The following is a 23,569-nucleotide window of genomic DNA, read 5'->3' on the forward strand; positions in this document are numbered from 1 at the left end:
ACGATTGAGGAGATGAAGACTGCATCGCTATACCATATAGTGCTTATGAGAATTGCTTCGAGCATTGCAAAAAGGATTGGCACAAGTGTATTATATATGGGTGGGATTGCTTTGAAGGGGACATCTTGAAGATTGAAGAATAAATAAATATTTTTTCATAAAAATCTTGAGTCTTCTTAACTTTTGAACACACCTCGTAGTTTTAATTAATATCATTTTGTATCTTGCTCCTCCCTAGGGTACACGGTCATTTTTTCTTGGTGCAAAATGTACTTAATTGGAGCTCGCAACACTGAAGACTTTCAATGACATTCCCATTTCGTTCATATAAGGCTGAAGCGCATTAACTAGATTTCGATAAGTTGCTTACTCGATTAGTTTATGCAAATTTGGCTTATGTTTTGTCTTTTTCTTCGGTAATCCTTAATGATTTCCAGTGCTGATGCATTGATTACATATTTGTTAGCTTCAACCTACTACGTGTTGTCGTCGGTTCTTCAAGGGAAATTGTGACCTGCAAATTGCGTGTCTAAATTTTAGTGTTAAGTAAATTAGTAATAGAAGTATTTAGAATGGGTGCAAAGATTTTTTATACAATGTTTGTAAGTTATGAGAGCTGTAGTTTGTAGTGCTAGGATCTATCAGAAACCTACATTAAGCCGGTAGACTACTGCTGTATAAATCTAATTAAAATGCGTCATCAAATGTACCACTTGCTTAATTGAGAAAAATATGCCAAATGAAGGGCATGATCTCTATATGTTCATGGTAATGAAAGGGGTTTGCTCATTTTATTGGTGTAGAAAATATTTCAATTTTATTTCCGCCGCTGGCCGGGGCAATTGGCGTTCTTAAAGAACCGAGAAGGATCCTTAAAATATAGGTGAATTCTTATTGGAGAAATGATAAGATAATGAATGAGGCAGGAATTGTAGTATATATTTTTAGAAAAAAGAAATTCCATTTTTTTTATTTCCCCCTCGATTCAACTTCTGAATCGGCATTGGTCGGCCGTCTGACGATCGCCATCATGCTGTGGTTTCTAGTTGCCAAAAACGTGGAAAAATATTTAAAACTCAAAAATGCAAGAGATTTTCTCAAAATTACCTTGTCGCCAACTCTGAAAGTCGTAAATTTTATGACTGAAAAATCACTGACAATCCTATGATTCGGTCATGCAACCTTAAAATCTAAAGAGTTATCGTAAAAGGATATCAGGGATTGCGTTAGCCAATTTAAATTTTTATTGAATTCCTCTTTTGCGATTATCGTGGCTGTACTCAATAGAGCATGTCATAATTGAAGGCACTTAAAACTGGTTGTATTATTTCAGAAAATGTGTGCGCTCTTTGAGTTTTGGAAATTATTTGATTATGTATAGGTCTATCGGATTTTGTAGGAATTAAACGTACTAAATCAGTGTTGCCGTTAATTTGCTGATTGCAAAATTCTATGCTGGTTGAATTTTTTTCTAACAATTTAACAGCTTTTGGTCAAAACTGCCGGAAACCCAATTTCCATCATTTCAATCAGACTCAATTTTAATTAAATCTGATGAAATCTTGTGCAGAGGTAGAACTACGTGTTCCATGGTGTTCATGTATCCATATTTGTAGGAATTGTGGGATTGATTAACGTCCCACAAAGACAGTCGATCGGATTTGAAAACATTTTATCTCCAATAGTAGTTTTTAGGGGAGGCGACCGACAGCTAAGGTCATTTGCGCCATAGGGGATGGACAGGAAAGGATGAAGGGTGGAGAGAAACCCGGCGTCGGCATTAGCCTACTCTTTACGAAAGGCGCCAAGGGGTCCGCAGCTTAACGTCCCATCCGACGGACGCCGTACTCACTCAAAGTGCCGTCCACAAAGCACCTCAAGTAGGGATCGAGATACCTCTGAAAAATATTCAACACCGCCGGGATTTGAACCCGCGCCCTCAGGGTGGGAAGCCAGTACGTTTGGCCCCGCACCATCTCGATCCTCGATCCCCGTTCGCTGTCGCCTTCGCGGAAATCCCGCGGCCTCAAGTCAGAAATGCCAACTCGAAATTCAAGGGTAACGCGGTCACACGCGGTGACGTCAAAACTGCGCACATATCGGCCGACCGGTGCGAGAGTCTCCTCCTCGTAGAGCCGGCCGCTGTCATCGGGAGGGGGGCGAGGCACTCGGGGTTAGTCAGCCTCCTGGGAGGTGCTCCCTCGGCTCCGCCACTCATGTTATATTTCCAGGGAGCGGCCGATGCCGCGCGCTGCTGACTCACAGGCCGGCGGCGAGAGGGCGCCCCTCTCCTCCCGCCCCCAAAGCGCGCACGAAAAAGCCGCGCGTGTCCACGGACCGTGGAGGCGTTGATTCGGCCCTCGCTATTATGTATTTCGCGTCTGTCCGCCAATTGCCGGCGTGGGGAGTGGAGGGGGAAACCCTTTTACGCCGCTAATGTCAATTCCTCGCGGCAGTCGAGAGTATGTTGAGTCACCGCGATGGATCGCCGCATCACCACCACCATTCGCCGTGGGTTTATATTCCAAAATTTATTATGTATCTTCGGTGGGTTCATCTATTCTGCTCTATTCCCTTCATTTTCATTGGGCTTCTCCGTGACCTTTTCTTCCAAAAACTTTCCTCTGCTTTCCATCGTTTTTTTTCCTTCCACTGGCAGTTGTAATGTGATATATTGCGGCAAACATTTACAAATCACCATTAAAAAATCGCACACACTGCCATTTCTGATGAATTCATATGATTATCATGTAAAAAGATACCGCAAAAGTACTGAGGAGCGAGCTTTCCTTGTATTACGGCCCCCGGAACCGAAACTGAATCAAAACATCGCGCTGTTTTACTAATCGTCGTTTTTTTTCTACTAATTCAATCCGATTTTAAGTTTTTGTAATTTTCAACTGTCCATTGGAGTTAGAGCTCGATTGGGTTTTAAAATGGTCTTTTCCATTCTCTGAGTTTTCGGGATGTACGTATTGTGTATGGTATGTGTTTGAAAAATAAACCGTTTGCATTTTTCAGTTAAATCTTAGGTAAAATACACTTGCAAAATTATGCAAAAATTACAAAACCTATCAACATTTCTTTTATTTAGTCGTTAATTTTTTATTATATTGTGCATTTTCCTCTTGATTTACATGTATGAAATATAATTGAATGATAGTATATATATTTGTATGCATCATTTTTCTTTATTGATTTTATTATGTTATCTGCGGATTAGGGATGGATTTTAGCCAACCTCTACAAAATATTGCTCAATATCAAAGACTCCCATGCACTTCCGCCGAACGTAGACAACTCTTGTCGCCATTTTTTCTGACTCGGTTCTAAAACTCTTGTTACTTTTTCCCCCCTCCCATGAAGCCTTCTTTCCTCGTTGCTTCAAACTTCCTCACGAATCTTACGTTCTCCCTTATATCACAGCCTTTAGATCCCCATTACCATTCAGTATCCTTGCCATCCTCATTGTCTGGCTGCAGATTATTCTAAGTAACGTCCCCTCGATCCCTGCCATTTAACAATACTTCGTGTGATTCTTCCTCCAGTCATCGATTTTCCTCTCTATAATAACAGTAGTGACCAAGGTGTACAAAAATGGTTTGCACATCTTTCGATAACCTAAAAACGATGAAATGTCCATACTAAAAGTGTAAGTTTTGAAATTGTGCCCAGTTACGCCCCATAACAAAATCTTAATTAACTTTTCTTTATGCATCTGCTGAAATAGTCCTGAATTCCCTCTTTCAAACAAATGCATTTTCATTTCAGTTATTTAATCAGTTCATGTTAAATTCAAACAAGAATCATACAAAGTAGATTTTTTAAAAATGGGGACCGTCATACTCTCTGGTTTCATACAGCACACCATTGCCTTAATAAGAGTCTTGTCGATGTCTTCCAGAGCTTCTTCCCCCACTCTTCTTACTTTACTATGCCCGTCATTGATCATGTCACATAAGTAGAAAATTAGAATCCGCTGTTCCTTTTGGTACCTTTTCCTGATTTGTTAAGCTTTCCTCCGTGTCGTGTTTTCAATCATTTCTTTTGGTAGAAAGTAGGCGACTCAACGCACTTATCTTTTTGCTTCGTCCCTCGCCCCTGATTTGAGTTTCGTGCGTTTTGTCGCGTTTCGTTGAGTTGGGTCGCAGTGCAAAAAATATTTCTTCTCAATGGAAAACGGTCCTGTTCGTGAAGCCGTTGAGGGCGGTTTCCTTGCGACTTCGGGGAAAATAAAGCGAAGCGCGTTCTCTTATCCTTAGTCTGAGGTAAAAGCGTGACGTGGATGGGAGCGTGAATGAGTGCGCACCGGTTTTGGGGTTCGAATGTTTTCCTAATTATTAGGGGAGGTACAATTTGCATTCAATGATCGCCGAAAGAAATGGATCCCTATCATTGTGTTGCTATTCATCCCACGTGACATCTCTCGATGACTACAGTTAGCACATTAATAATGGAAGGGCAGCCCTTTTCTCCCACCTCTAAAGGCGGAATTTGCAAATACTGGAATGGCATCCCCCAGCTCATCATTTGGATGAGCACGTTAGGTTTTCCCGACTAATATTAGTCCTTATTCTTTCATAATTTATATTCTCCTTTCAATCTTTTGGGGATAAATTCTTTGTAACCCACGATTTATTTGATTAGCCTTAATTTCACCTGGGAAATATTATGCGTAACATAAGGAGTGATTCGCTAAAAATGAAAACTTTTCAGTAAATGCAATGGACAATTTACGTAGGCATAATATATGGAGTAACAAAATTTTAATGAAATTGTTAGTGAAACAGTTTTTATCATAAAATACTTTTATAAATTCTACGTCTCGCACCGTGTGCTTGGTGCAAATATCCAACGTAATGAATCATGAATTCGAAACGAGTTTTGAGGAATTTAATGAAGTGTGGGACTTGATAAGTTTATGCAATCACGTATTATTCCCGAGAAAGATAAATGCATCACTATAAGATAAGGCCTGGTACTCCACTCATATTGCTCCTCGAATTTTATTGTCGTCCCCAGGTGGTGAAATATAAGTTGGGGAATTGATAATTGCTTTAACGTGACTTGAAATTCTTGAATGATTGATAATCTCCGCGAAACTAAGTTCTACGGTGAGGAAGACCCATGGCGATGATTCGAATAAGTAAGACGACGGAAGTTGTGGATGGAATCCGAAGAATACAGAAATATGGGTGTAGGGAATGTTGAGTGCTATCAGAATGTCAAAAGTGAAGCACGTAATTTTTATGTATTATATATATATATATATGTATATATATATACATATATGTATATATATATGTATGTATATGTATATTACGAGGGTCATCCGGAAAGTAGTACCCGTTCGTGCCGCATGAAGTGCTGACGACGCGAGTAGCCGCTGGACGAGGTCAGATAGCTTCAGTGGCTTGTCTGCCTTCTCTGAGCCAAGTTGCGTGACGCTAGCATTGCCTGTGTTGTTTCTGTGATTGTTTACAATGTTTAAAAAAATTGAGAACGCCGCCAGTTGTGAAGTGAGGGCAGTGATTAAATTCCTCAATGCAAGAAACGTTCGCCCATGTGATATTCATCGCCAATTAAAGGAGGTGTATGGAGACAATGTAATGGACGAGTCGTCTGTTCGGCGGTGGTGTCGCAACTTCAACATGGGGAGGGGGAACACACACGACGATGAGCGTTCGGGGAGACCGTCTGTCATTACAGACCAACTGGTGAGCTCAGTTGACGAATTCGTGAGGAACGATCGGCGCGTCACAATTGATGACATCTGTGAGCATTTTCCCAATGTTTCTCGAACAATTGTTCATGAAATTGTTAAACACCATCTGCATTATGCAAAAATTTGTGCAAGATGGGTCCCTCGCGTATCTCAATGAGCTGGCGGCGAAGGACTATGCAGCAGGAATACAGAAACTTGTCACACGTTATGACAAATGCCTTAATTTGCTTGGAGATTATGTTGAGAAGTAGTTTAAAGTATCCTCTTTCAAATAAAATTTTTTATGTTTGTTAATATTTACTTTTGTGTCTTTATTTCACGAACGGGTACTACTTTCCGGATGACCCTCGTATATATATGTATATATACTCATATATACACAGAAACATATATAAGGAAAAGGGATAGGAACACGTATAAAGGACGAACACAATAGAGGTGGGGAAGGCGGAATCGAACGGATCACAAGAGTAAAAATATATTTCCTCAACCGGGACTCGAACACCGGATCTTTCCACTTGCCGGGCGGATGCTCTTAACCACTTGAGCTATCGAGGATATGTAATTTACCCTGAGATCCGTGGGTCTTATATGTCGCCAAGCGCCCCGATTCTTTAGCCAAGAGATGGCGTCAGGGGGCTGTTTCACCCACCAAAGGAGAAATAGACAATACACAAGAGGAAAGGACAGTGGTTAGAATTCATACAACATCATACAGGAAAGAACAGTGCGTTTCGTGGCACGCATAGTCAGAAGAAAGAGATGAGCCACATTGGCCAAATACACAAACTCAAACTTCGTGATAGAAGGAGGATTTAAACAGGGAGAGTTTTGAATTTTTGGACAGCATGGTGACAAGAAGGATGAACAACTGAAGAAAGAGTTGATATAGAGCAATCAAGGGGAAGTCCGCGTAAAACTTGTTACCCAATGATTATTAGGTGTACAACTAGTGTCTTTAGGTACATTCCAAAAGCTTGACTTTGATAAGTAGATTACCAATAATGATGATGAAATGGGTGAAGTCGCCCTGCCTGTCGCTTTGTCAATAACTTCAGTCCTCCTTAAACTCTTTCCCGCAGTGATTCGTGGAGGCACTCACTTCTCAACCGATTAATTCCAGCTTATTTCCCCCGGAGATGACAAGAACACTCGTGAATATACTGGTTTCTAAATGAGGTGATTTGTGGCGACAAAAAATGTAGCTTGTCATCCATTTATGGCACGTGGAACTATGGGCTCCAGACTTCGATGAAGCGTGACCTAATGCGTACTTCAGGTTTCGTTCTGACTTTCCCTTCCTTCCTAATTCCGGTCAATGACAGTATATCGCTTTTGCAGAATAGCTACTTCCCTTATGGCTTGTCTTGTGTTTTCATGCTCTGAGTGGCACAATACTTTTGTAATTACCCTATGGTTAGTATGTATATGGTAAATAAACCAATTGAAATTTTAGACTTATGTTCATTATACTCTTGTTGTTGTGGTAGACGGCATGAAATTAGGGATGAAGGGACACTTAGTAATAGTGTCCATTGATCAGCTGAGGGCTTATTTACAAGTGTTTTGTATGTAATTCAATTTCGCTAGGCTTCCTGAAGAATTTAAAGCCTTATGGACTTGCTAAAAATTTTCTATTGATTTTTCTCTTTCTAACTACGCATTCACACTAAGGTAAATCACTAGTGCTTAAATTTATTGCATTTTTTTATGATTTTACTTTTCGTTTGATAAAACAATGCTCATCACAGTCGAGGAGGGCATCGAACATTTTTTAGCAATGCTCAATTCAGCCGCCTAGAATCGCAAATTCTTTGGCGGGAACAAAGAAATCCGGAGACAACTCTACCATATCGAGGCTAGGAATATAATTTTTTTGAAGGCAAGACCGACGCGACACAGTTTCGGGGGCCAGACTGCACAAATTCGTCTTTCCGGTGGTCGCCGCGGTTGATGAAGCGTCCATTTTTATCGAGTGATCATTTTTGGGATTATTGCACGTGGTAAAGGCCCTCGGGATAATCTCCAGTGAAGCGAGTCGCCATCGATCGCGCCCTGGCGCTATTGTCGAGGAAGCGACGATGAATGGGGAGGGCTCGCCATCCCGCGCGACTTTTCAGCTGACGCTCCGGAACTTGATATCGCGGAGGAGTCAGGGGGTGCGAGGTATTCACCCGTCGCCGAAGACGCCCGCTTCCTGCCGTGGAGTGTGGAGGGCCACTCGCGGCGGTCGAGGCCCACTTTCCGCGACCCCACCTCCCCTCACTGTCTCGCGCGCACTCGGTCTCAGTGAGGCCGCGCGCATTTTTTGAGCTGATTACCCCCTCTCAATGCACGTTCCTCTGTTATCTCATAACCCCTCAGACGTGCAACCCCCAACACCGTTCATTTCGTGAAGGTTTCTTTTCACTAATTAAAGCGAAATTCCACTCGAGCGCAGTTAAACGACTGCATATTTAGTGATTTCCTCCCGCAGACCTTTCTCGATGCGCGAAGGTTTTGCTAGTGATCCGCATTCCAAATTTTCGTTTTGATGGGTCACTGTGCGCAATGAATCGTCCGTTAACGAAGACACAGGCGCGTGCAAAATGAGTGTTTGGCGTATATAGTGATAAATTTAGCTCAACTCTGGTATGGCGTACTTTAAAAATGTGGGCTTGAGAATGGTAGTGACATGGGAAGGAAATCAGCGATTGTGTTAAAAACTGTGTTTGATGTTTCGCCGAAGATTCCAATTTATTTAAGTAACTTTGGGAATGGGAAATTGGGAAATATCTTACTCCATGTGTTCAGTATTTTATTTAAGTATAAGTTTCACAACAAACAGCATTTGTTCACAGTCGTTGGAGTCGTAATGGTCGCGAGGACATATCTTGCGACAGTGAAAAAAGAATTTTTTTTCAGGAGGGAGTTTGTGGAAACGTTCCCTTGTTAAAATTAATCTTTGTCCAACTTTGTTATTTTTCCCACATCATGGTATTCCTTGAGTCAATTGATCAATTTTCCGAAGACATTGAACGCAATACGTCGTTGCTAGTAATCGTAGTTACTATTTGAAACATTGGTTAGCAATTAAATTGTTATACGGGAAACTACCGTCATTTTTTGTGCTTGTTTTAGAAATAGGAGGGCTGCTACAATTAAAGTGGCTCGCAGAGCCCAAAAGCTTAAGTAAAACTTCATACTGTTCATAAACAATGATTTTTTAAGCAATAATCTGAGTCTACACCCAATTTAAAAAATTATCCGACGCGCATTTCTCCGTCGTCGTGCTTGATTAGAAATAGAATTTTAACTCTTAAAAGATTTGTAAAAGGGTTATTCCCGTTAAATAAATAAATAAGTTTTGGGATGAACTTGCGTGCCTGCCGGCTTAGAAGAGAAACTGTTTGGGAAATTTAATAATAGTATTGAATTTCATGTCTCGAGGAATACAGAAGGAAAAAATGACAATGCGAAGGAGTCAATTGCAATGCACTGGAATAGAAATGACCGTATGAGTTATTGAGAGATAGAATGAAGAATATCCTCACCTTATTCAAAGCACAGGCGCAGATATAATTATTGGGACAGAAAGCTGGTTAACCGCTGATATTGCCGACGGTGAAATGTTCCCAAAATCCTTTTCCATTTACAGAAATGGCAGAACTAATAGAAATGGGGGCGGTGTCTTTATTGCAGTTAAAAGTTATTACGTCAGCAGGGCTAAGGTAATTCCGGGTAATGGTTTGAAAATCGTTTGGTACTCAATTAAAATTCCTAAAATCAAAAGAATTAATGTATTATTAACGTGTTTTACAGACCGCCAGTCGACAAAGACAATTCAACACTAGAATTAGATCAGCAAATCAAAAGTAACTTATCCCAACACAATGATCGCGACGTTATAATATGTGGAGATTTCAATGTCCCATCTGTTGACTGGAGCACAATTACTTTGAAAACGGGCGGTAAAGACAAAGATATCTGCGAATCGCATTGAATTCTTTCGCTTCGCCAACTAGGGGCGATAATATTATTGATTTGTTAGCAACGAAAATTCCTGAAAAAGTCTTAACTACATAATAGAAACTATAAAAGGAATTAGTGACCACAGAGCAGTAAATGCTAAGTTTTCGCTTCGTGGGGTCCGAAATACGAAGCCTAATGGGAAAATTTACTTGTTTAAAGAAGGGGACTACAATGGCCTAAAGTGCGTGCTACAGAATCAATTTGCAAGTTTTAAGAATGATGGCAGTCACCGAAAGGTTGAGGATACGTGGAATCACTTCCTTGAGATCACGCGCTCCGCAGTCAATAAGTTCATTCCCAGTAAATTTATGAAAGAAACACGTAGCCTAGATGGGACAACGCGGATGTTAGAAAGGCATTGCGTCGTCAAAGGCCATGTCATGCCAAAAAGAAAAATATTAGGGATAATATCTCTAGTGAAAAAAAGAATAAGATCACTCATGATTACTAGATATATACTATATGCCGAATGCCAAGAATGAATTTCGGTAAGCGTTAAGCGAATTCAGAAGGAAAAGGTCAGCGTAAAATTTGAAAGAGAATCCGTATTTTGGTCATACAGGCGAAAGAGTAACCAGCAGTTTGGAAAAGGATAACGTATTTAATTCCTTCTTTCAAAGCGTCTTAACCAATGTCTTACCGAATGCCTCCAATAGCTTACCAAATCGTACCGGTCAACCGATGCCCAAAATTGAAATCTCATGATGGATTAGAGCGTTCGCTGAAAAATATTAAGCCTTATAAATCCTCCTGGCCCAATGAAATACGCGCTCTCACATTTAAGGATCTAGCTTTGGATATTGCGCCATATCTAGGAATAATATTTAATAAGTCGCTGGTAGATCAAAAGGCTCCCAGAGATTGGAAAACGGCTAACATATAACACCAATGTTTAAAAACAGAGACTAGGAGGAACCGAGCAATTACAGACCTACTTCCCTCCCATCCATTCCTTGCAAGGTTATGGAACATATATGATATGTAGTTGCAAGTTCGATTGTGAGACACCTCCATAATCAGGAGTAACAGGTATTAATAAAAAACCAGCACGGTTTCCAAAAAGGTGGGTCCTGCGAGGCACAACTTGCGCTTCTTGTTGTTGATATTCTTACTGCGGTAGAGAGCAATGCTCAAGTGGACGCGATTTAGCCTTCGACAAAGTACCTCATAGTAAACTACTCGCAAAGCTAGAAGCATATGACATAGAAAAAAATATCCGGGGTTGGATGAAAGACTTTTTGAATGATCGGGTATAAAGAGTAGTGATATATGGAGTTAGCACAAAGGCAGTAGAAGTTACTTCAGGTGTTCCCCATGGAATTGTCATCGAACCTCCTTTATTCCTACTTTACGTTAAAGACATTGACCCCGTAGTCACTAGTAACATACGTTTATTTGCCGATGAAGCTGTTTACCGTGATATCCGTGATCCTGAGGACAGAGCAGCTTTATCTGATGACCTTAATGCTACACAACGCTGGTGCGACTCTTGGCGATTAGAATTAAACTTTAAAAAGTGAGTTTTGATGAATTTTTGGAAAAAGAGCAATTCCCTCCAGAACGCATACTTCTTGGGAAAACTGAAATGGAATGTGTAGACTCAATTTAATACCTAGGCTTTACCCTCACTCACGCTCTCTCCTGGTTGAAACACATACGGCGAATATTTGGACAAGCTAATAAAGAATTGGGATTTATTAGGAGAGTAGTAGGCAAATGTGATGAAAAAGACTGAGAGAAATGTTATCTTTCGCTGAGCAGCTAGGTTGGGAATCACTGACAGGGCAAAGGTTAAATAACAGATTGAAGCTTTTGCATAAATTGGAAGGGCGTCTCTTTAACAGTGATGTTGAAAACGAATTATTAACCCCATCGTACTACGGTAGATATCATGTCAATAAAATTAGAGAGATGAAATGTGGAACAGATAGATTTAAGATGTCATTTTTTCCACTAACGATAAGGGATCATAGTAACATTGTCCGACCAAGGTAGGGTCATATTCGGGTAAAAATTAGTCTGGTGTGTATTCACCCCCTGCCACACACCCTAGTGGTGGCTTGCTGGGTACATAAATAAATAAAATAAGTCGTCATTAGGCGGCACCAAATGACAATATTATGATGTGGTTGGGCCATACGTATTTTGTCGTCTTCCTAAGAGCAGCATTCATAGTGTGGGCTGCGACTGGACACTGAGCGAATCCCATCCTCAATTCCATATTCAATTAGCCGCCGCCACCATTAGATTCAAGGGGAATGTTGATTAGAGGCTTTCATTGCCGATTTCGTCAAACCACGTGCACTTCAGAACAGTCGACGTCCAACGGCGGCTTTGCCGAAACCGTTGAAACTAGTCTCGACACATCTCTGCGTCGACCACTGAATTCGTTCGCGGTGAACTCTCCATTCAATGGCCCCCTCTCCCCGGACGCTATCCTTGCCGCCTCCTTCCGTAAAACAGCAAACGCCTCTTCTCACACTATTTTGTCGTGGGAGGCCTGCCTCCATCAGGCGACCCCTCCAAGGTCGTAGCGGCGCCCCGAGCGTTGCCCGCGGTTGCCGTCCCTCCACGCCCGCCGTCGATTCAACTCCGTCCCGGTTGAAGACCCCTCCCCCTCTCTCTCACCGTCCGTTACGAGCCAGCGACTCCCGCGCTCCTTTTTCCCACGGACAATAAGACTCTTTTCTTTGGACCTGCGCACGCTAATGACTCCTTTGTTATTTCACTCCCATTAACTCCCTGGTCTCTTATTTTGCCTTCGACTTAGTAAACTTTTTTCAGCGCACCATTCACCCTCGCGTCTTGTCGGCGCTGTGATTTTCTCTAGCTCCGTCCCCTCTCTCGTCCAGCGTTGCCGTGAAGCCTGCGCTAGAAATGTCAATAATTAAAAAAATAAAAGAATCATTCGAAATTAGCTGTTTTCCCCCATTATTGTGGCGAGAGTGGGTTGTTTTATTTCGGGGGTAGTGTTATCTGGTAATCAACAATGGTTTGGTCAGTGAGTTAAGTGTTCGCCGCTGGACAACAGAAGATAATTTCGAGGCCAACCGGAGCAAGTGTCAGTTTTTTTCATGAGAAGGATTGAATGCAAAAAAGGAAACAATGTTCGCAGGGTTTATAAAAAGTGAGCAGTCTTGATTGTACAATTTTTTACGTCGTTAATTACTGTAATCTGTTTACTTGATAGTTATCGTTATTTTTAATCATCATTATGATTAATAACCATAAAAATCACGAAGTTGGAGGCTACCTAATATGCCAGCTACTGTGAATTGGCTTGATTTGTTATAACTCTGATTACATGTCGAATTTTCAATTTTCTTTTAACATGTCTTAAGTCAGGAATGTTTCCCATCATAAATGAGTGTGTACGTACAATTAAGTAAATTTAAGCTCCATTATTTACCATTGCAATACATATTTAAACTCCGCAAAAATTGAAGGGCCTAAGTTTTCTAACTCCTACTTGTAGCTTATCCAGTAATGATGATGTTTGTCTCCATGAATATTTTATTAATATTTGGCGTATTAGCATCATGACGTTGCTTTTCATTCTTAGATGTATTTAATACCGGTTCCTGGTGTTTTTAAGTACTTAATAGCAATTACGTCTTTGAATTGATATCCTTTTTTTATTTTATTAAACCTAAAGTAGCATTAGATGAATTGAACATCGCTGCCGCATATAAACTAAATTAAACGAGCGTTTTTATGATGCAATCCTACCGAAGTCGTTCCATTATTTCCGTAGCTAATAGTTAAAATTTCGTTACCTTTGTAATCCTGTCATTGTATTCACAACGATGGACATATAGTCGCTTCTCAAGTAAGTGGGGGTGTAGTATGATTTTCAAATCATAAGCGATGATTGTTGAAAATGAAATTCTTCTTTGATTAAAAAAATATACTTCAGTAGCATCCATGGTTAACATTATTTCTCTTCGACGTAATTATGTTTTGAATGTTGATTTTTACTCTTTTAAGCGGTTGGATTAATATGTTATAGTCTTGTGGTCTTGGTGTAGTGGATGTGGCGGGGTCGACAAATAACGTGGTACTCAATGCGGATAGGTCTTAAGTCGATGCTGTCAATAAAATAAAAACGGAGAAAACTGAGTTACGAAAATACAATCAAAGAGCGAGAATACAATATGTGATCGATTAACAGCACGACAATACAATTTACGGGAGTAACGATAGAATTACGCGCACTGACGTTAGGAATCTCGGGAGCATGTGTCCACCAGAGCGGACGCTCCACCGAAAATGGTCCGTTCGCGGAGGTCGTCGGTGGCTCTCTCTCTTGGGTCTTGCTTCTCTCGGTGGGATGGAGATAAGCGACACAACAGTGACTCCTGGCAGATCAGCTGATCCTAGGATCACTCGCTCCCAGCTCCAAAGTCGGTCTCTTATCTCGATTCGATGAAATGTCGATTCGAAGAAGCATTCTTCAGCCGTCGGTTGAAAGTAGCCTGTCTCCAAAAGTCTATGATTGTCAGTAATTCAAGAGAGCGTGAAAAAGTTTCCGAGAATTCCCCTCTTAGTTCTCATTCATGGTTCTAACAATTATGTAAATTGCAATAGAAATGTTTCTTGTGCCATAATCGCCACAATCTTCTTTTTTTCCTCAAATAAACAAAATGTGGAAATATTAGGGTGGAATGCCAGGTGTATGTGGGTGGAATGTCAGGTGAATGTGACGGCAGTCTACTCCTAGTCCCAATGAAGAGGTAATGATGTCCAATGATGTGTATGAGTGTTTCCATGAAGTAGAATCACGTTATTTTTATTTGTGTCGTCGGGGTCGGTTAGGTAGGCTCAATTACAGATTTTTCGAATGCGAATTTGTATTTCACATCAATTAAATGATGCCAAAACATTAATTAATCTTAGATTTTTCCCGAGACAATGAGTATCAGTCGGACTTCATTTTTATTTTTTTTTTCAAATTTCAGGTTGGGCTTCGTCAACTTGATCTGTCTCTGCTGTCCCAGTTGTGGTCCCTGAATGAGTCCATTCAGGAATTCCGCGTGCTCTTGCAGGAGGAGCAGGAAGACATGGGCATGACGCTCTCTCCTCCATCACCTTCTCCATCCCCATCCTCCGGGGATGAAGACGACGACGATGATGGAAACGGGGAGTTTTTCCAGCCGGCCCGACAGCAGCCTCAGCAGCTCCACTATCGTCAAAAGCGGCAGAGACAGCAGCAGTCACTGCCCGGGGAGGGTCCTAGTGGAGTGAAGCCGGGCGGAGGGAAGTCCGGCAGCAAGAAGTCGAATCCATTCCACTTGTCACACAATGACGCGGGTCACTCGTCGCTCTCTAAGAGATACCCACCCTCAAGCCCTTCGTCCCCCTCCTCCTCGACCAGGTCTAGTTTCGAGTTCGGGGAGGTCTGAAAGGTTTTGCCCCGCCCACGTGTTTATGAACGTGCGCATCGGACTCAGGTTCCGATGTAGTGTGTATGTTCGTGCGTGTGCTTGTGTGTGTGTGGTTAACTCATGCTGAGGGGTGTGTGTGATTCCAGATTGTGTGAAGAACTGACGTGAGAGTAATGGAATGTTTTTGAATCACCCAACCGTATGGATTGATTTTTATGTGCGAGCTTTTAGATGTCGTGTCTCAAAAAAAACAGGAGTGCACAATAATTAATGGGAATATCTGTGTACAAATTAAGGATTGCACAGATGTGTACTGTGTGAATAAGCATTTTATCCAAATTAAAAAAAAATTCAATTTTTAGGTGTGGGAGTAATATTTATTGGAACATATTAATCAATTGATGATAAAATAATTATGAATTGAATTTGTAAAAACTGTCGTCTATAACCCTCTAAGAGAAATGGTAGAAAAATGTGATTAGACATCATTTGGTATTTAAGAATTTCCACAGCGTTTGTCAGATTACTCTCCCTATGACCATCTCTTCTCCAGCCCAATGAATGTGAGAAAAACGTAGCATTTTTGATACTTGTGTCAAGGAGTCATCAAATCAGTGTCCTGCATCATGTTTTGGTCAATTGTTTAATGAAATTGGTTTTAGCCTTTCTATAAAAAGATGCCTGGAAAATGGAGACTAACTATTCCATTTTCATTTTTCACCAGCCTTGCTTTGTGGATTAATGTCAACATATGAACTCCCATTTAAGAGAAAGTGTTAATTGGACATGTGATCATGTCAAGGAATACAATAATGATTGTGAGTAATGCCATCAAGCATTCTTTTGGATTATTATTCATCATTGATCTTTTACTTCTTTGATTGAACTGGTATTTTGAATGCAGTAAATTGTAGCATTAGAAATTGTGCCTCATTGAAGTTTGCATTTTCTGTTATTTTCTTTTATATTTGTGTAATAATGGAGTCATCTACTTTGCTCACTTGTGCAGACAAGGCTACTGCCCTAGTTACAAGTTGACTCAATTTAATCAGTTATCATGAAATTACATCATACTAGTGGTGAAACAATAAGTTTAGGTGTAGATTCATAATAATCCATGAATGTCAAGTAGATGGCCAAGTATTTGTTTTGCTAACAACTGTCTAATCGGCATGTGCTTTCAACTTTCCTCAAACATTTATAACTTTTTTTCGTTATCAGTTGTCAAATTTTCACCTGTTTGATTGTTTTCCAGCTAGCTCATTTTATGAATGGAGCATTCATTTTAATATACCAGGAGGCCACCTTAAAGCGTGTGGCTCTTTAATTATAATAAATAGTCAATTAATATAATGGAGGTAAAAAATAACATTAGTTCTTAATTGTGAAAAAAATCAGGTGTTTCCCTATCTTCCAATGATTACAGTGGACTCATTACAGTTAAAGGTATAATGAGACAGGGTGATAGAAGTTTAGTCACTGCCTATCTCAAAGTCAATTACTTTTACCTTGTTGTAAAAAATCCACAGCTGGCTCAACAGCTTGCAGTTAGCTTAGGAACAGATTTATTTGGGCTCTACTAGCTTATTGTGAGATCCAAAAGAAGAGGTTAGGACTTAAGTAATTGATGAAATTTAGGGGTAGACGGGAAAGCAATCCTTGCACTTCTTGGCATCTTAATTTGGAATGTAATTTGAATTCTTTATAATGCGGTGTTTCAGTCACCTTTCAAATGTACTGTAAAGATTTAAATTCACCATGGGTTGGTTAATTCCCTAAATAAAAAAGTAAGAGCATACTATGTTTCCCTTTTCAGGTAATTGAAAGTCAGTCAACGTAATAATTCTAACTCCTAGAATGGAATCATTTTATAGATTATTAAAGTTATAGACATAGCCTTACAGTATTCTGATGATTGGAAATTAGTTGAAGGGAAGTCATACATTCAAGTTTTCCTGCTGTAAATGACACAAAGTTTTTGAATTCAATATTGAAGTTATTAAAACTGTGCAACCAAGTATTGCTTGGCTTACTACCTGATTTAACTGCATGTATTTACAAAAATTAAATATTGTGTCATTGTGCATAAATGGATTTCATTTCAACTGTAGGAGACAGTTTAATCGATGATTTCTGGATACTTCTCTTGAGCCATGTATGTTGAGAGACTTTAAAACAATTGTCCTCATTCAGCATATAAAAATTAATGTGACGGCATATCGATATAATTCAGTGTTCAAATTTAGTAAAAGATAATACAACAGTTTTGAAAGGTAAAAAATGTTCACCTTAACTGGGAACCTGATCAATGCGAATGATTTTTACTCTTTAAAATTGTTGCATTATAAAGTGCATTATTGGATGACTTAAAAGCATCTCCTGCAGTTTCTTAGAATTTGTACCCAAATATAATTAAAGTTAAATTTGCTGAAAAATTGTGCAATTTTGTTTGCAGCCTTATTAAGAAAAGTGATTGCTATTAACCTTACAAAAAATACAATTAGTATGTGGAATATGATGTCCTCCAGCGTACTGAATCACAACCGAGTGTGTGATGCCTTTAAAGATCTGCCAATAAATGGAAATTTATGCATTACAATACCATCTGTTATGTGGAATGTCAATAATAAATAATTTTGAAAAGATAACTGGTTTAAATGTACTTTCATCTTTCCTGGTGTTTCAATGATAATGTAGTGTGGGAGTCTTGCAAACCCGGACTATCGGTTAACTCTCCCAAGGAGTACCCCCCAGCATACCAGACAATATATGGTGATGTAGTGCGGGTTTCTTGGAAACCAAGACAAGACTGTCTGCTACCCAATTCCCTTGTTGCTACAATGTAGCTACTCTGAAGTCATCCCTCCCCCCGAATGCGCGATGCCTTATAAAGCAAGACGATCCTGGAGCAGGGACCCCATTCCTCACCCGATACCCTGTCTCTGAGTCCCTCGGTCGAGCCTACGACCACACCAGAGATGTCCAGCCCTTCCCTGCACCTCTCCCGACTTCCCGTGCCGCCTCAGAGTCCATTGGCCTAGAGTATGACCACGCCTGAGACGCCCTACACCCCTAAGTGCTCACTCGTCCTTACTCCCCGGTGCCTGAACCCCATAGCTCGAAAAGGGTTGAATAAAAGACTCATAAATTGAATAAAACTCTCATTCTATGCTACGCTCCTACCAATGATGTCGCGGCCACCAACCACGCGACAATAACAATATGAGAAACAGTTGATGTTTTAATTAATATATTTATCTTGACACACCTACTTGGTATACAGGTATTGGTTTTGTGAGGATGTTTTCTCCCTGCCGCTTTGAAAGACCAATGTGTTCACGGTAGTTGTATGACAGTATGGATAACTATGGTAAGAGATAATGAGGCCTGCACCTTATCAAGAATTACTGTTTAGTTTTGAATGAATGTAATTTTTTCTTCTCAGTAGACACGAGAGCAGTAATATATCAATCCGGGCATGGATAAACTATAATTTTGTTGAGCGCCATTTTTTGTTATTTTTTTACAGGATAACTAGCTGGGAAGCTACAAATGAAGTGAAAGCTCTTGCTTTAAATGAAAAAAATATGACCTACATTATACCACATTAACTTAACACCTTTTCCAAATTCACTGCCTTACAATGCCTCATTTTATCAGCGAAACTATGTTAATTTTGGAAACTATGGTCAGTCAACTGCTTGCTTGCTGCCACAGTGATGTATTGATATAATTACAATTTTTCAAATAGGACCTGTAGGTCTGATATCTGATGGCACAAGCATGCAAATCCATTAAGTTAGCTAAACAAAAGGACTGAAGATGTTTAACAAGTCTTCTGGGCAATTAGTGGTCCTCCATGTTGAATAGTTCTCAATTAGTTTTTCAAGAATAATTTCTCTTGAAATGAGCATGGCCTGGTTGTTGCCCACTCTAATGGGGAACTACTGATGAACATTGGCTTCTCCTGGGCACACAGTTCGTAATTTAGTTTTTAGTCAATGAGCCAAAATTTAGTTGTTGATTGGGTGTTTCAGAGATATTTTATTTGCATATAATATATGATATTGTCCAAATTTATGCTTTGCATCTGTAGTGAATTTTTTAATTAACCATTTAAATGTTCTTTTTCAATTTTGCACCAATCACCATAGCAAAGAAATACTTCAAGTGGCGAGTACACATTATGAGAAGTCATTGTTATTAAGCACTCATGAAATTCCAAAGAATAAAATACATTGCTGCCTTATAATGTGAGAAGTCAAGAAAATATTAACCACCGAATAATTGGTTAGTCACATTCATTAATGGCCATAGTTCTCCTGTCATTTATAATATTGAGTTAAGCATGCATGTTTTCTTTCTTGCCTCCATGACTGCTCTCTTAGGCCTTGGATGTTGGACTGTTATTTTGCTTACCACCTTGATTCTCTATTAATCAAGTGATGAGTAGGGAATCGAGATGTTGTGGTGGCAAGCATACTGGCTTCCTATCCAATGGGTCCGGCTTCGAATCCTGTAGATGGCAGATTATTTTCAGTGGTATCCTAATCCCTACTTCAGACATGTTTCGGACAGCATTTTAAATGAGTTCACCATCCATCAGATGCGACGTTTAGCTCTTTAGCCCTTGGCATCTTTCGTTGAGAACAGGCTAAAACCTAATGGGTTCTCTTCACCCTTCCTCCTTTCCCATCCACCCCTGATGTCCTCGGCTGTTGGTTGCCTCCCCTGAAGCCACTACTAATATGTATTCATATCTGTCATACTCTTCTGTTTTCTTCCTGATACTCGCTGATTTCAGTATGAAGACACTGGTGGCACTTTTTTTATTATTTTCTTGGTTTAACCTAATTTTGCATTGACACTTTTTTCATATTTTTGTTTAACTTAATTCTGCAATGACTGACGTGTTTTATTTGATGTTATGTCACTCAGCAATGGTCGATACTATATTCCACAATTTATTACACCCACACAACGGTCAGACTAAAAATGCACCAAGGCCAAATAAAAATTGAGGTAATTTATGAGCCATCAAGAAATTCATAACTTGCTTGACATGCTCATAGCTTTCACCCCCCGGTTCAGAGGTCTGGAGACTCATATGCATAGAATAAAGTAGGATAAACACCATTGTTGAGCTCAATACCCCCTGTAATTTTTCAGTGATCCCTGTGGCTTGCTAATTTTGTGTCCAAATGCTATTCGAAAATTTTCTTTGACATTACGCCAGATTTTTGGGATATGGAGACCTCTTTTTAGGATTGGGCCCTTCCAAAGCTGGGTAACTTCTTGCATCATATGAGAAGTAAAATATTTAAAATTATTTCTAATTTGGAATAATATTTTCTTGTTTTATTAGCAGTTGCAATTCCTTTAAAACTTTCAATTGATTAGTACTAGTTCCGTAGATAAATGATTATGCTTCTGGCTCTAAGACAAACAATGACTCCTGAACTATTTCCTCCTTTTTGACTCGTGTCAGAAAACTCACACCCTCAAGGATGGCCGAAAGGATTTATCTGCTTGGGGGGATCCAAATTATAAGGGAGGGCGGCCATGAGTTGCGGACGAGATGACTAGAAAGCGATGAGAGGAAGAAATGGAAGAATGTAAAACACATAAATAGGCAAAAGAATGTACCAAGAGTTGAATAATAAACTGAGGTGGGAAAATAATGGGACGAGAGAATTTGATGGGCAAATATCCATATTTCCGATACCCACTAGCCAGAATTCTCGTTCATAGCTTAGAACGCAGAACTCGTTCCACATTGCCGTTGCGACAGTTAGTACATAGATGGGTCTGTAGGGGGCACTTGCTGATGGGCAGACCTCAGCGCCATCCATTGGTTAATAATTACGAATGGTATTTGAAGTTGAATAACGAATATTCAACATTACCATCAGAAAAACGTAGGTATGCATAGTTGTTATTCTTTGAACTTAATGTTTCGTCCTGCTGTCGGATATTTTCACAAGCATTTTTCCTGGCAGGTTTATTCACGGGTGCTGAGTACCTTTCATCGGTAATGTCAGTGGTTGTGCTTTTATCGCACTGATAATGATAAATATAATTTGATCAGGAGAGTGGTGCTTCTAGTATTACAAAATATAATCCCCAATAAGTAGAAATATATATATATTATATTTTGGATGTCAAAATGAATTGTGTAATTCTTCGTGACACTTTGCTTAAAAGAATTTTCCTCGGCGAACTTGGAACCAGTGTCAAGAATTTAAATGGTTTTCGAAGTCCTGTCACCCGTGAAAATGTACGTTATTTCCAACCAATTCAGCGTTATTTTAAAACCCGCCCCAATCTCCAGCTATCCAATACTTCGGAAACTTCAGAGAAATATCCTGTAAATGCAGGAGAGGAGTTCAGGATGGTGGGGGATACATTGGAGAAGAAGATACTGACTGCATTGGATGAATATCCTAGTCTTGCTCAGTTTTCCGTTTCTAGACTAAAATCCTTCCTGTGTTGTTTGAGCGAGTTAGGATTTTCTGTTGATGCGGGCATCGAAATGGTTTATCAGTGCACAGATATCCTTAGAAGAAGTCAATCACAGATGCAACAGACTGTAGAGTGTTTTATGCGCTGCGGCTTCAATGAGAACGATCTGAAGGTCATTCTACACTCATCACCAGAATATTTTCTGATGGATTCAAAAGACATCATTGCGCGGTATCAATCCCTTCGAAATTTTTTTTCCCACAAGTTGATGACGCATATATTTATTAATTCTCCGAGTATTGTACGGATCGGTTGGCAAGAGATTCTAGCCAAAATCGATTATTTAAAAAATGTCATGCGCGTTCCAAATCATGAAATAGCGCATTCCAAAGCCCTTATTTGCCCAATAGATGTAGTGAGGACTCGCCATTTGTTTTTGGAAAGGGCAGGATTGTTTAAATTGCCAAATCCGAAGTCAAATATTCCTACCGGTAATCATAAACTTTCACAGATCATCGACACAGATGATGACTACTTTGCGGAGAAAATAGCCGGCTTGACTGTCGAAGAATTCTTGGTGTTCCAGGAAATGCTTCCTTTAGAAGGCAGAAATGTTGAAAGTGATATCAGAGAAAATATGGAGAAATTGTAATTTTATCTGGTTTATTAGTATGCATTTTCCGCATTAAAGGTTTTGAATGAAGTTAATTATGTATTGTTTATTATTGAATATAATGAAAGTATGTGGGTCATTTTAGCCATGAATTTTTATTTTATCGGCGATGTTGTACAGTGCACTTCATGCTCATTGTATGAGTTTAATGAAAAGAGGCAAACCATCATGAATTAGTTAAGTCGTGCCAGTATGACTTCACCTGCCCACGACTCCATCGCAGCCAAGTCAGAGATTTTTCAGTAGTACCTACACATTTTTCCACTTAGTACCTGACCAGGTGATTGGGATGGAATGACGGTGAATGGGGATTTAATTTTCTTATCATTCCAAGTAGTCCGGTTATGCTTGAAAACTAATACTGTGGCATACCCAGTGATCATTACTAGTATGCTAGTCATGATAATGTTTAGCAACTCAGAGGTTGCAAACATAGTACCTAAATATACTCTTACACTTTTTAAATCCTGCAATTCCTCTTCACATGGTTGTTTTGAATGCATCATTGCTATGGCCAAAATTAATCGCATTGGAGCAAGTTATTTGTTATGCGGGTAAAAAGAAACTACACTTCCACAATAAAGATTTAATATTTCATGACCATGGCTTCGATGCTGCACAGCATCGAAACCATGGTCGTGAAATATTAAATCTTTTTTGTGGAAGTGTAAAGTTTCTTTTTCCCCTCATAATGAAGGAATTCCACAAAGTTATACCTGAAAAGATATTTATTTAAAATTTGTTACAGTCATTAAGCATTTAGGGAGTTTTCTTATTCTGTTTGGCAGATCTATCCTAACCGATTGATTAATTGTCTCAACTAAGTTCATTTTAATTTTCTTGTCAGAGTTTCACATCAAGTTCCTTATCAAACTGATGCAAGCAGTGATAGTGAATATATCTAGCAACCTATTATGTGATTGTGGCAGAGTAGATTTTATCATGTAAAGCAATAAAAATGTGATCAGAACTGCTGAAATAAAAATTTGATATAATGAGCCTGCGGTCTGTGGCTGAGTTATGGAGGGAGAAATAAGATCCATGATAATGACTTCTGTACTTATATTACAGGCAGTTCCTTTGTATTATAGGTATGTGTACTCTGTTGCATATTTACTCGACAAATCAGACGCAGGCCTCATAAAATTTTCTTATTGAATGTTTTACTTTCTGATAATTTTGTTAATCTAATGAATTGCACTATTGATCGTTGGATTGCAATCCTATGGAGTAACTTTGTAATAAATCACATCAGTGGGTTTATAAAGGCACCTTCTCATTAGCCATATAAGCTGGAAGAGTTAGTCTGGTTGA

The 23,569-nt window shown here is 39.6% G+C and overlaps 1 protein-coding gene across 1 annotated transcript in view; it reads left to right on the forward strand.

Annotated features, from left to right (window-relative positions):
• lmgB (lemming B) overlaps positions 1-17,768 on the forward strand; it is an 82,655-nt gene extending 64,887 nt beyond the window's left edge. The window contains exon 2 of the mRNA XM_071598493.1: positions 14,695-17,768. Coding sequence (XP_071454594.1) covers positions 14,695-15,138 — 444 coding nt within the window. The 3' untranslated portion in view covers positions 15,139-17,768. The remainder of the gene's footprint in view (positions 1-14,694) is intronic.
• Positions 17,769-23,569: the final 5,801 nt, after the last annotated feature.

This window comes from Hetaerina americana, unplaced genomic scaffold (assembly GCF_022747635.1).
Source record: "Hetaerina americana unplaced genomic scaffold, ioHetAmer1.1.p SCAF_10, whole genome shotgun sequence".
In the NCBI taxonomy this organism is placed as follows: domain Eukaryota; kingdom Metazoa; phylum Arthropoda; class Insecta; order Odonata; family Calopterygidae; genus Hetaerina; species Hetaerina americana.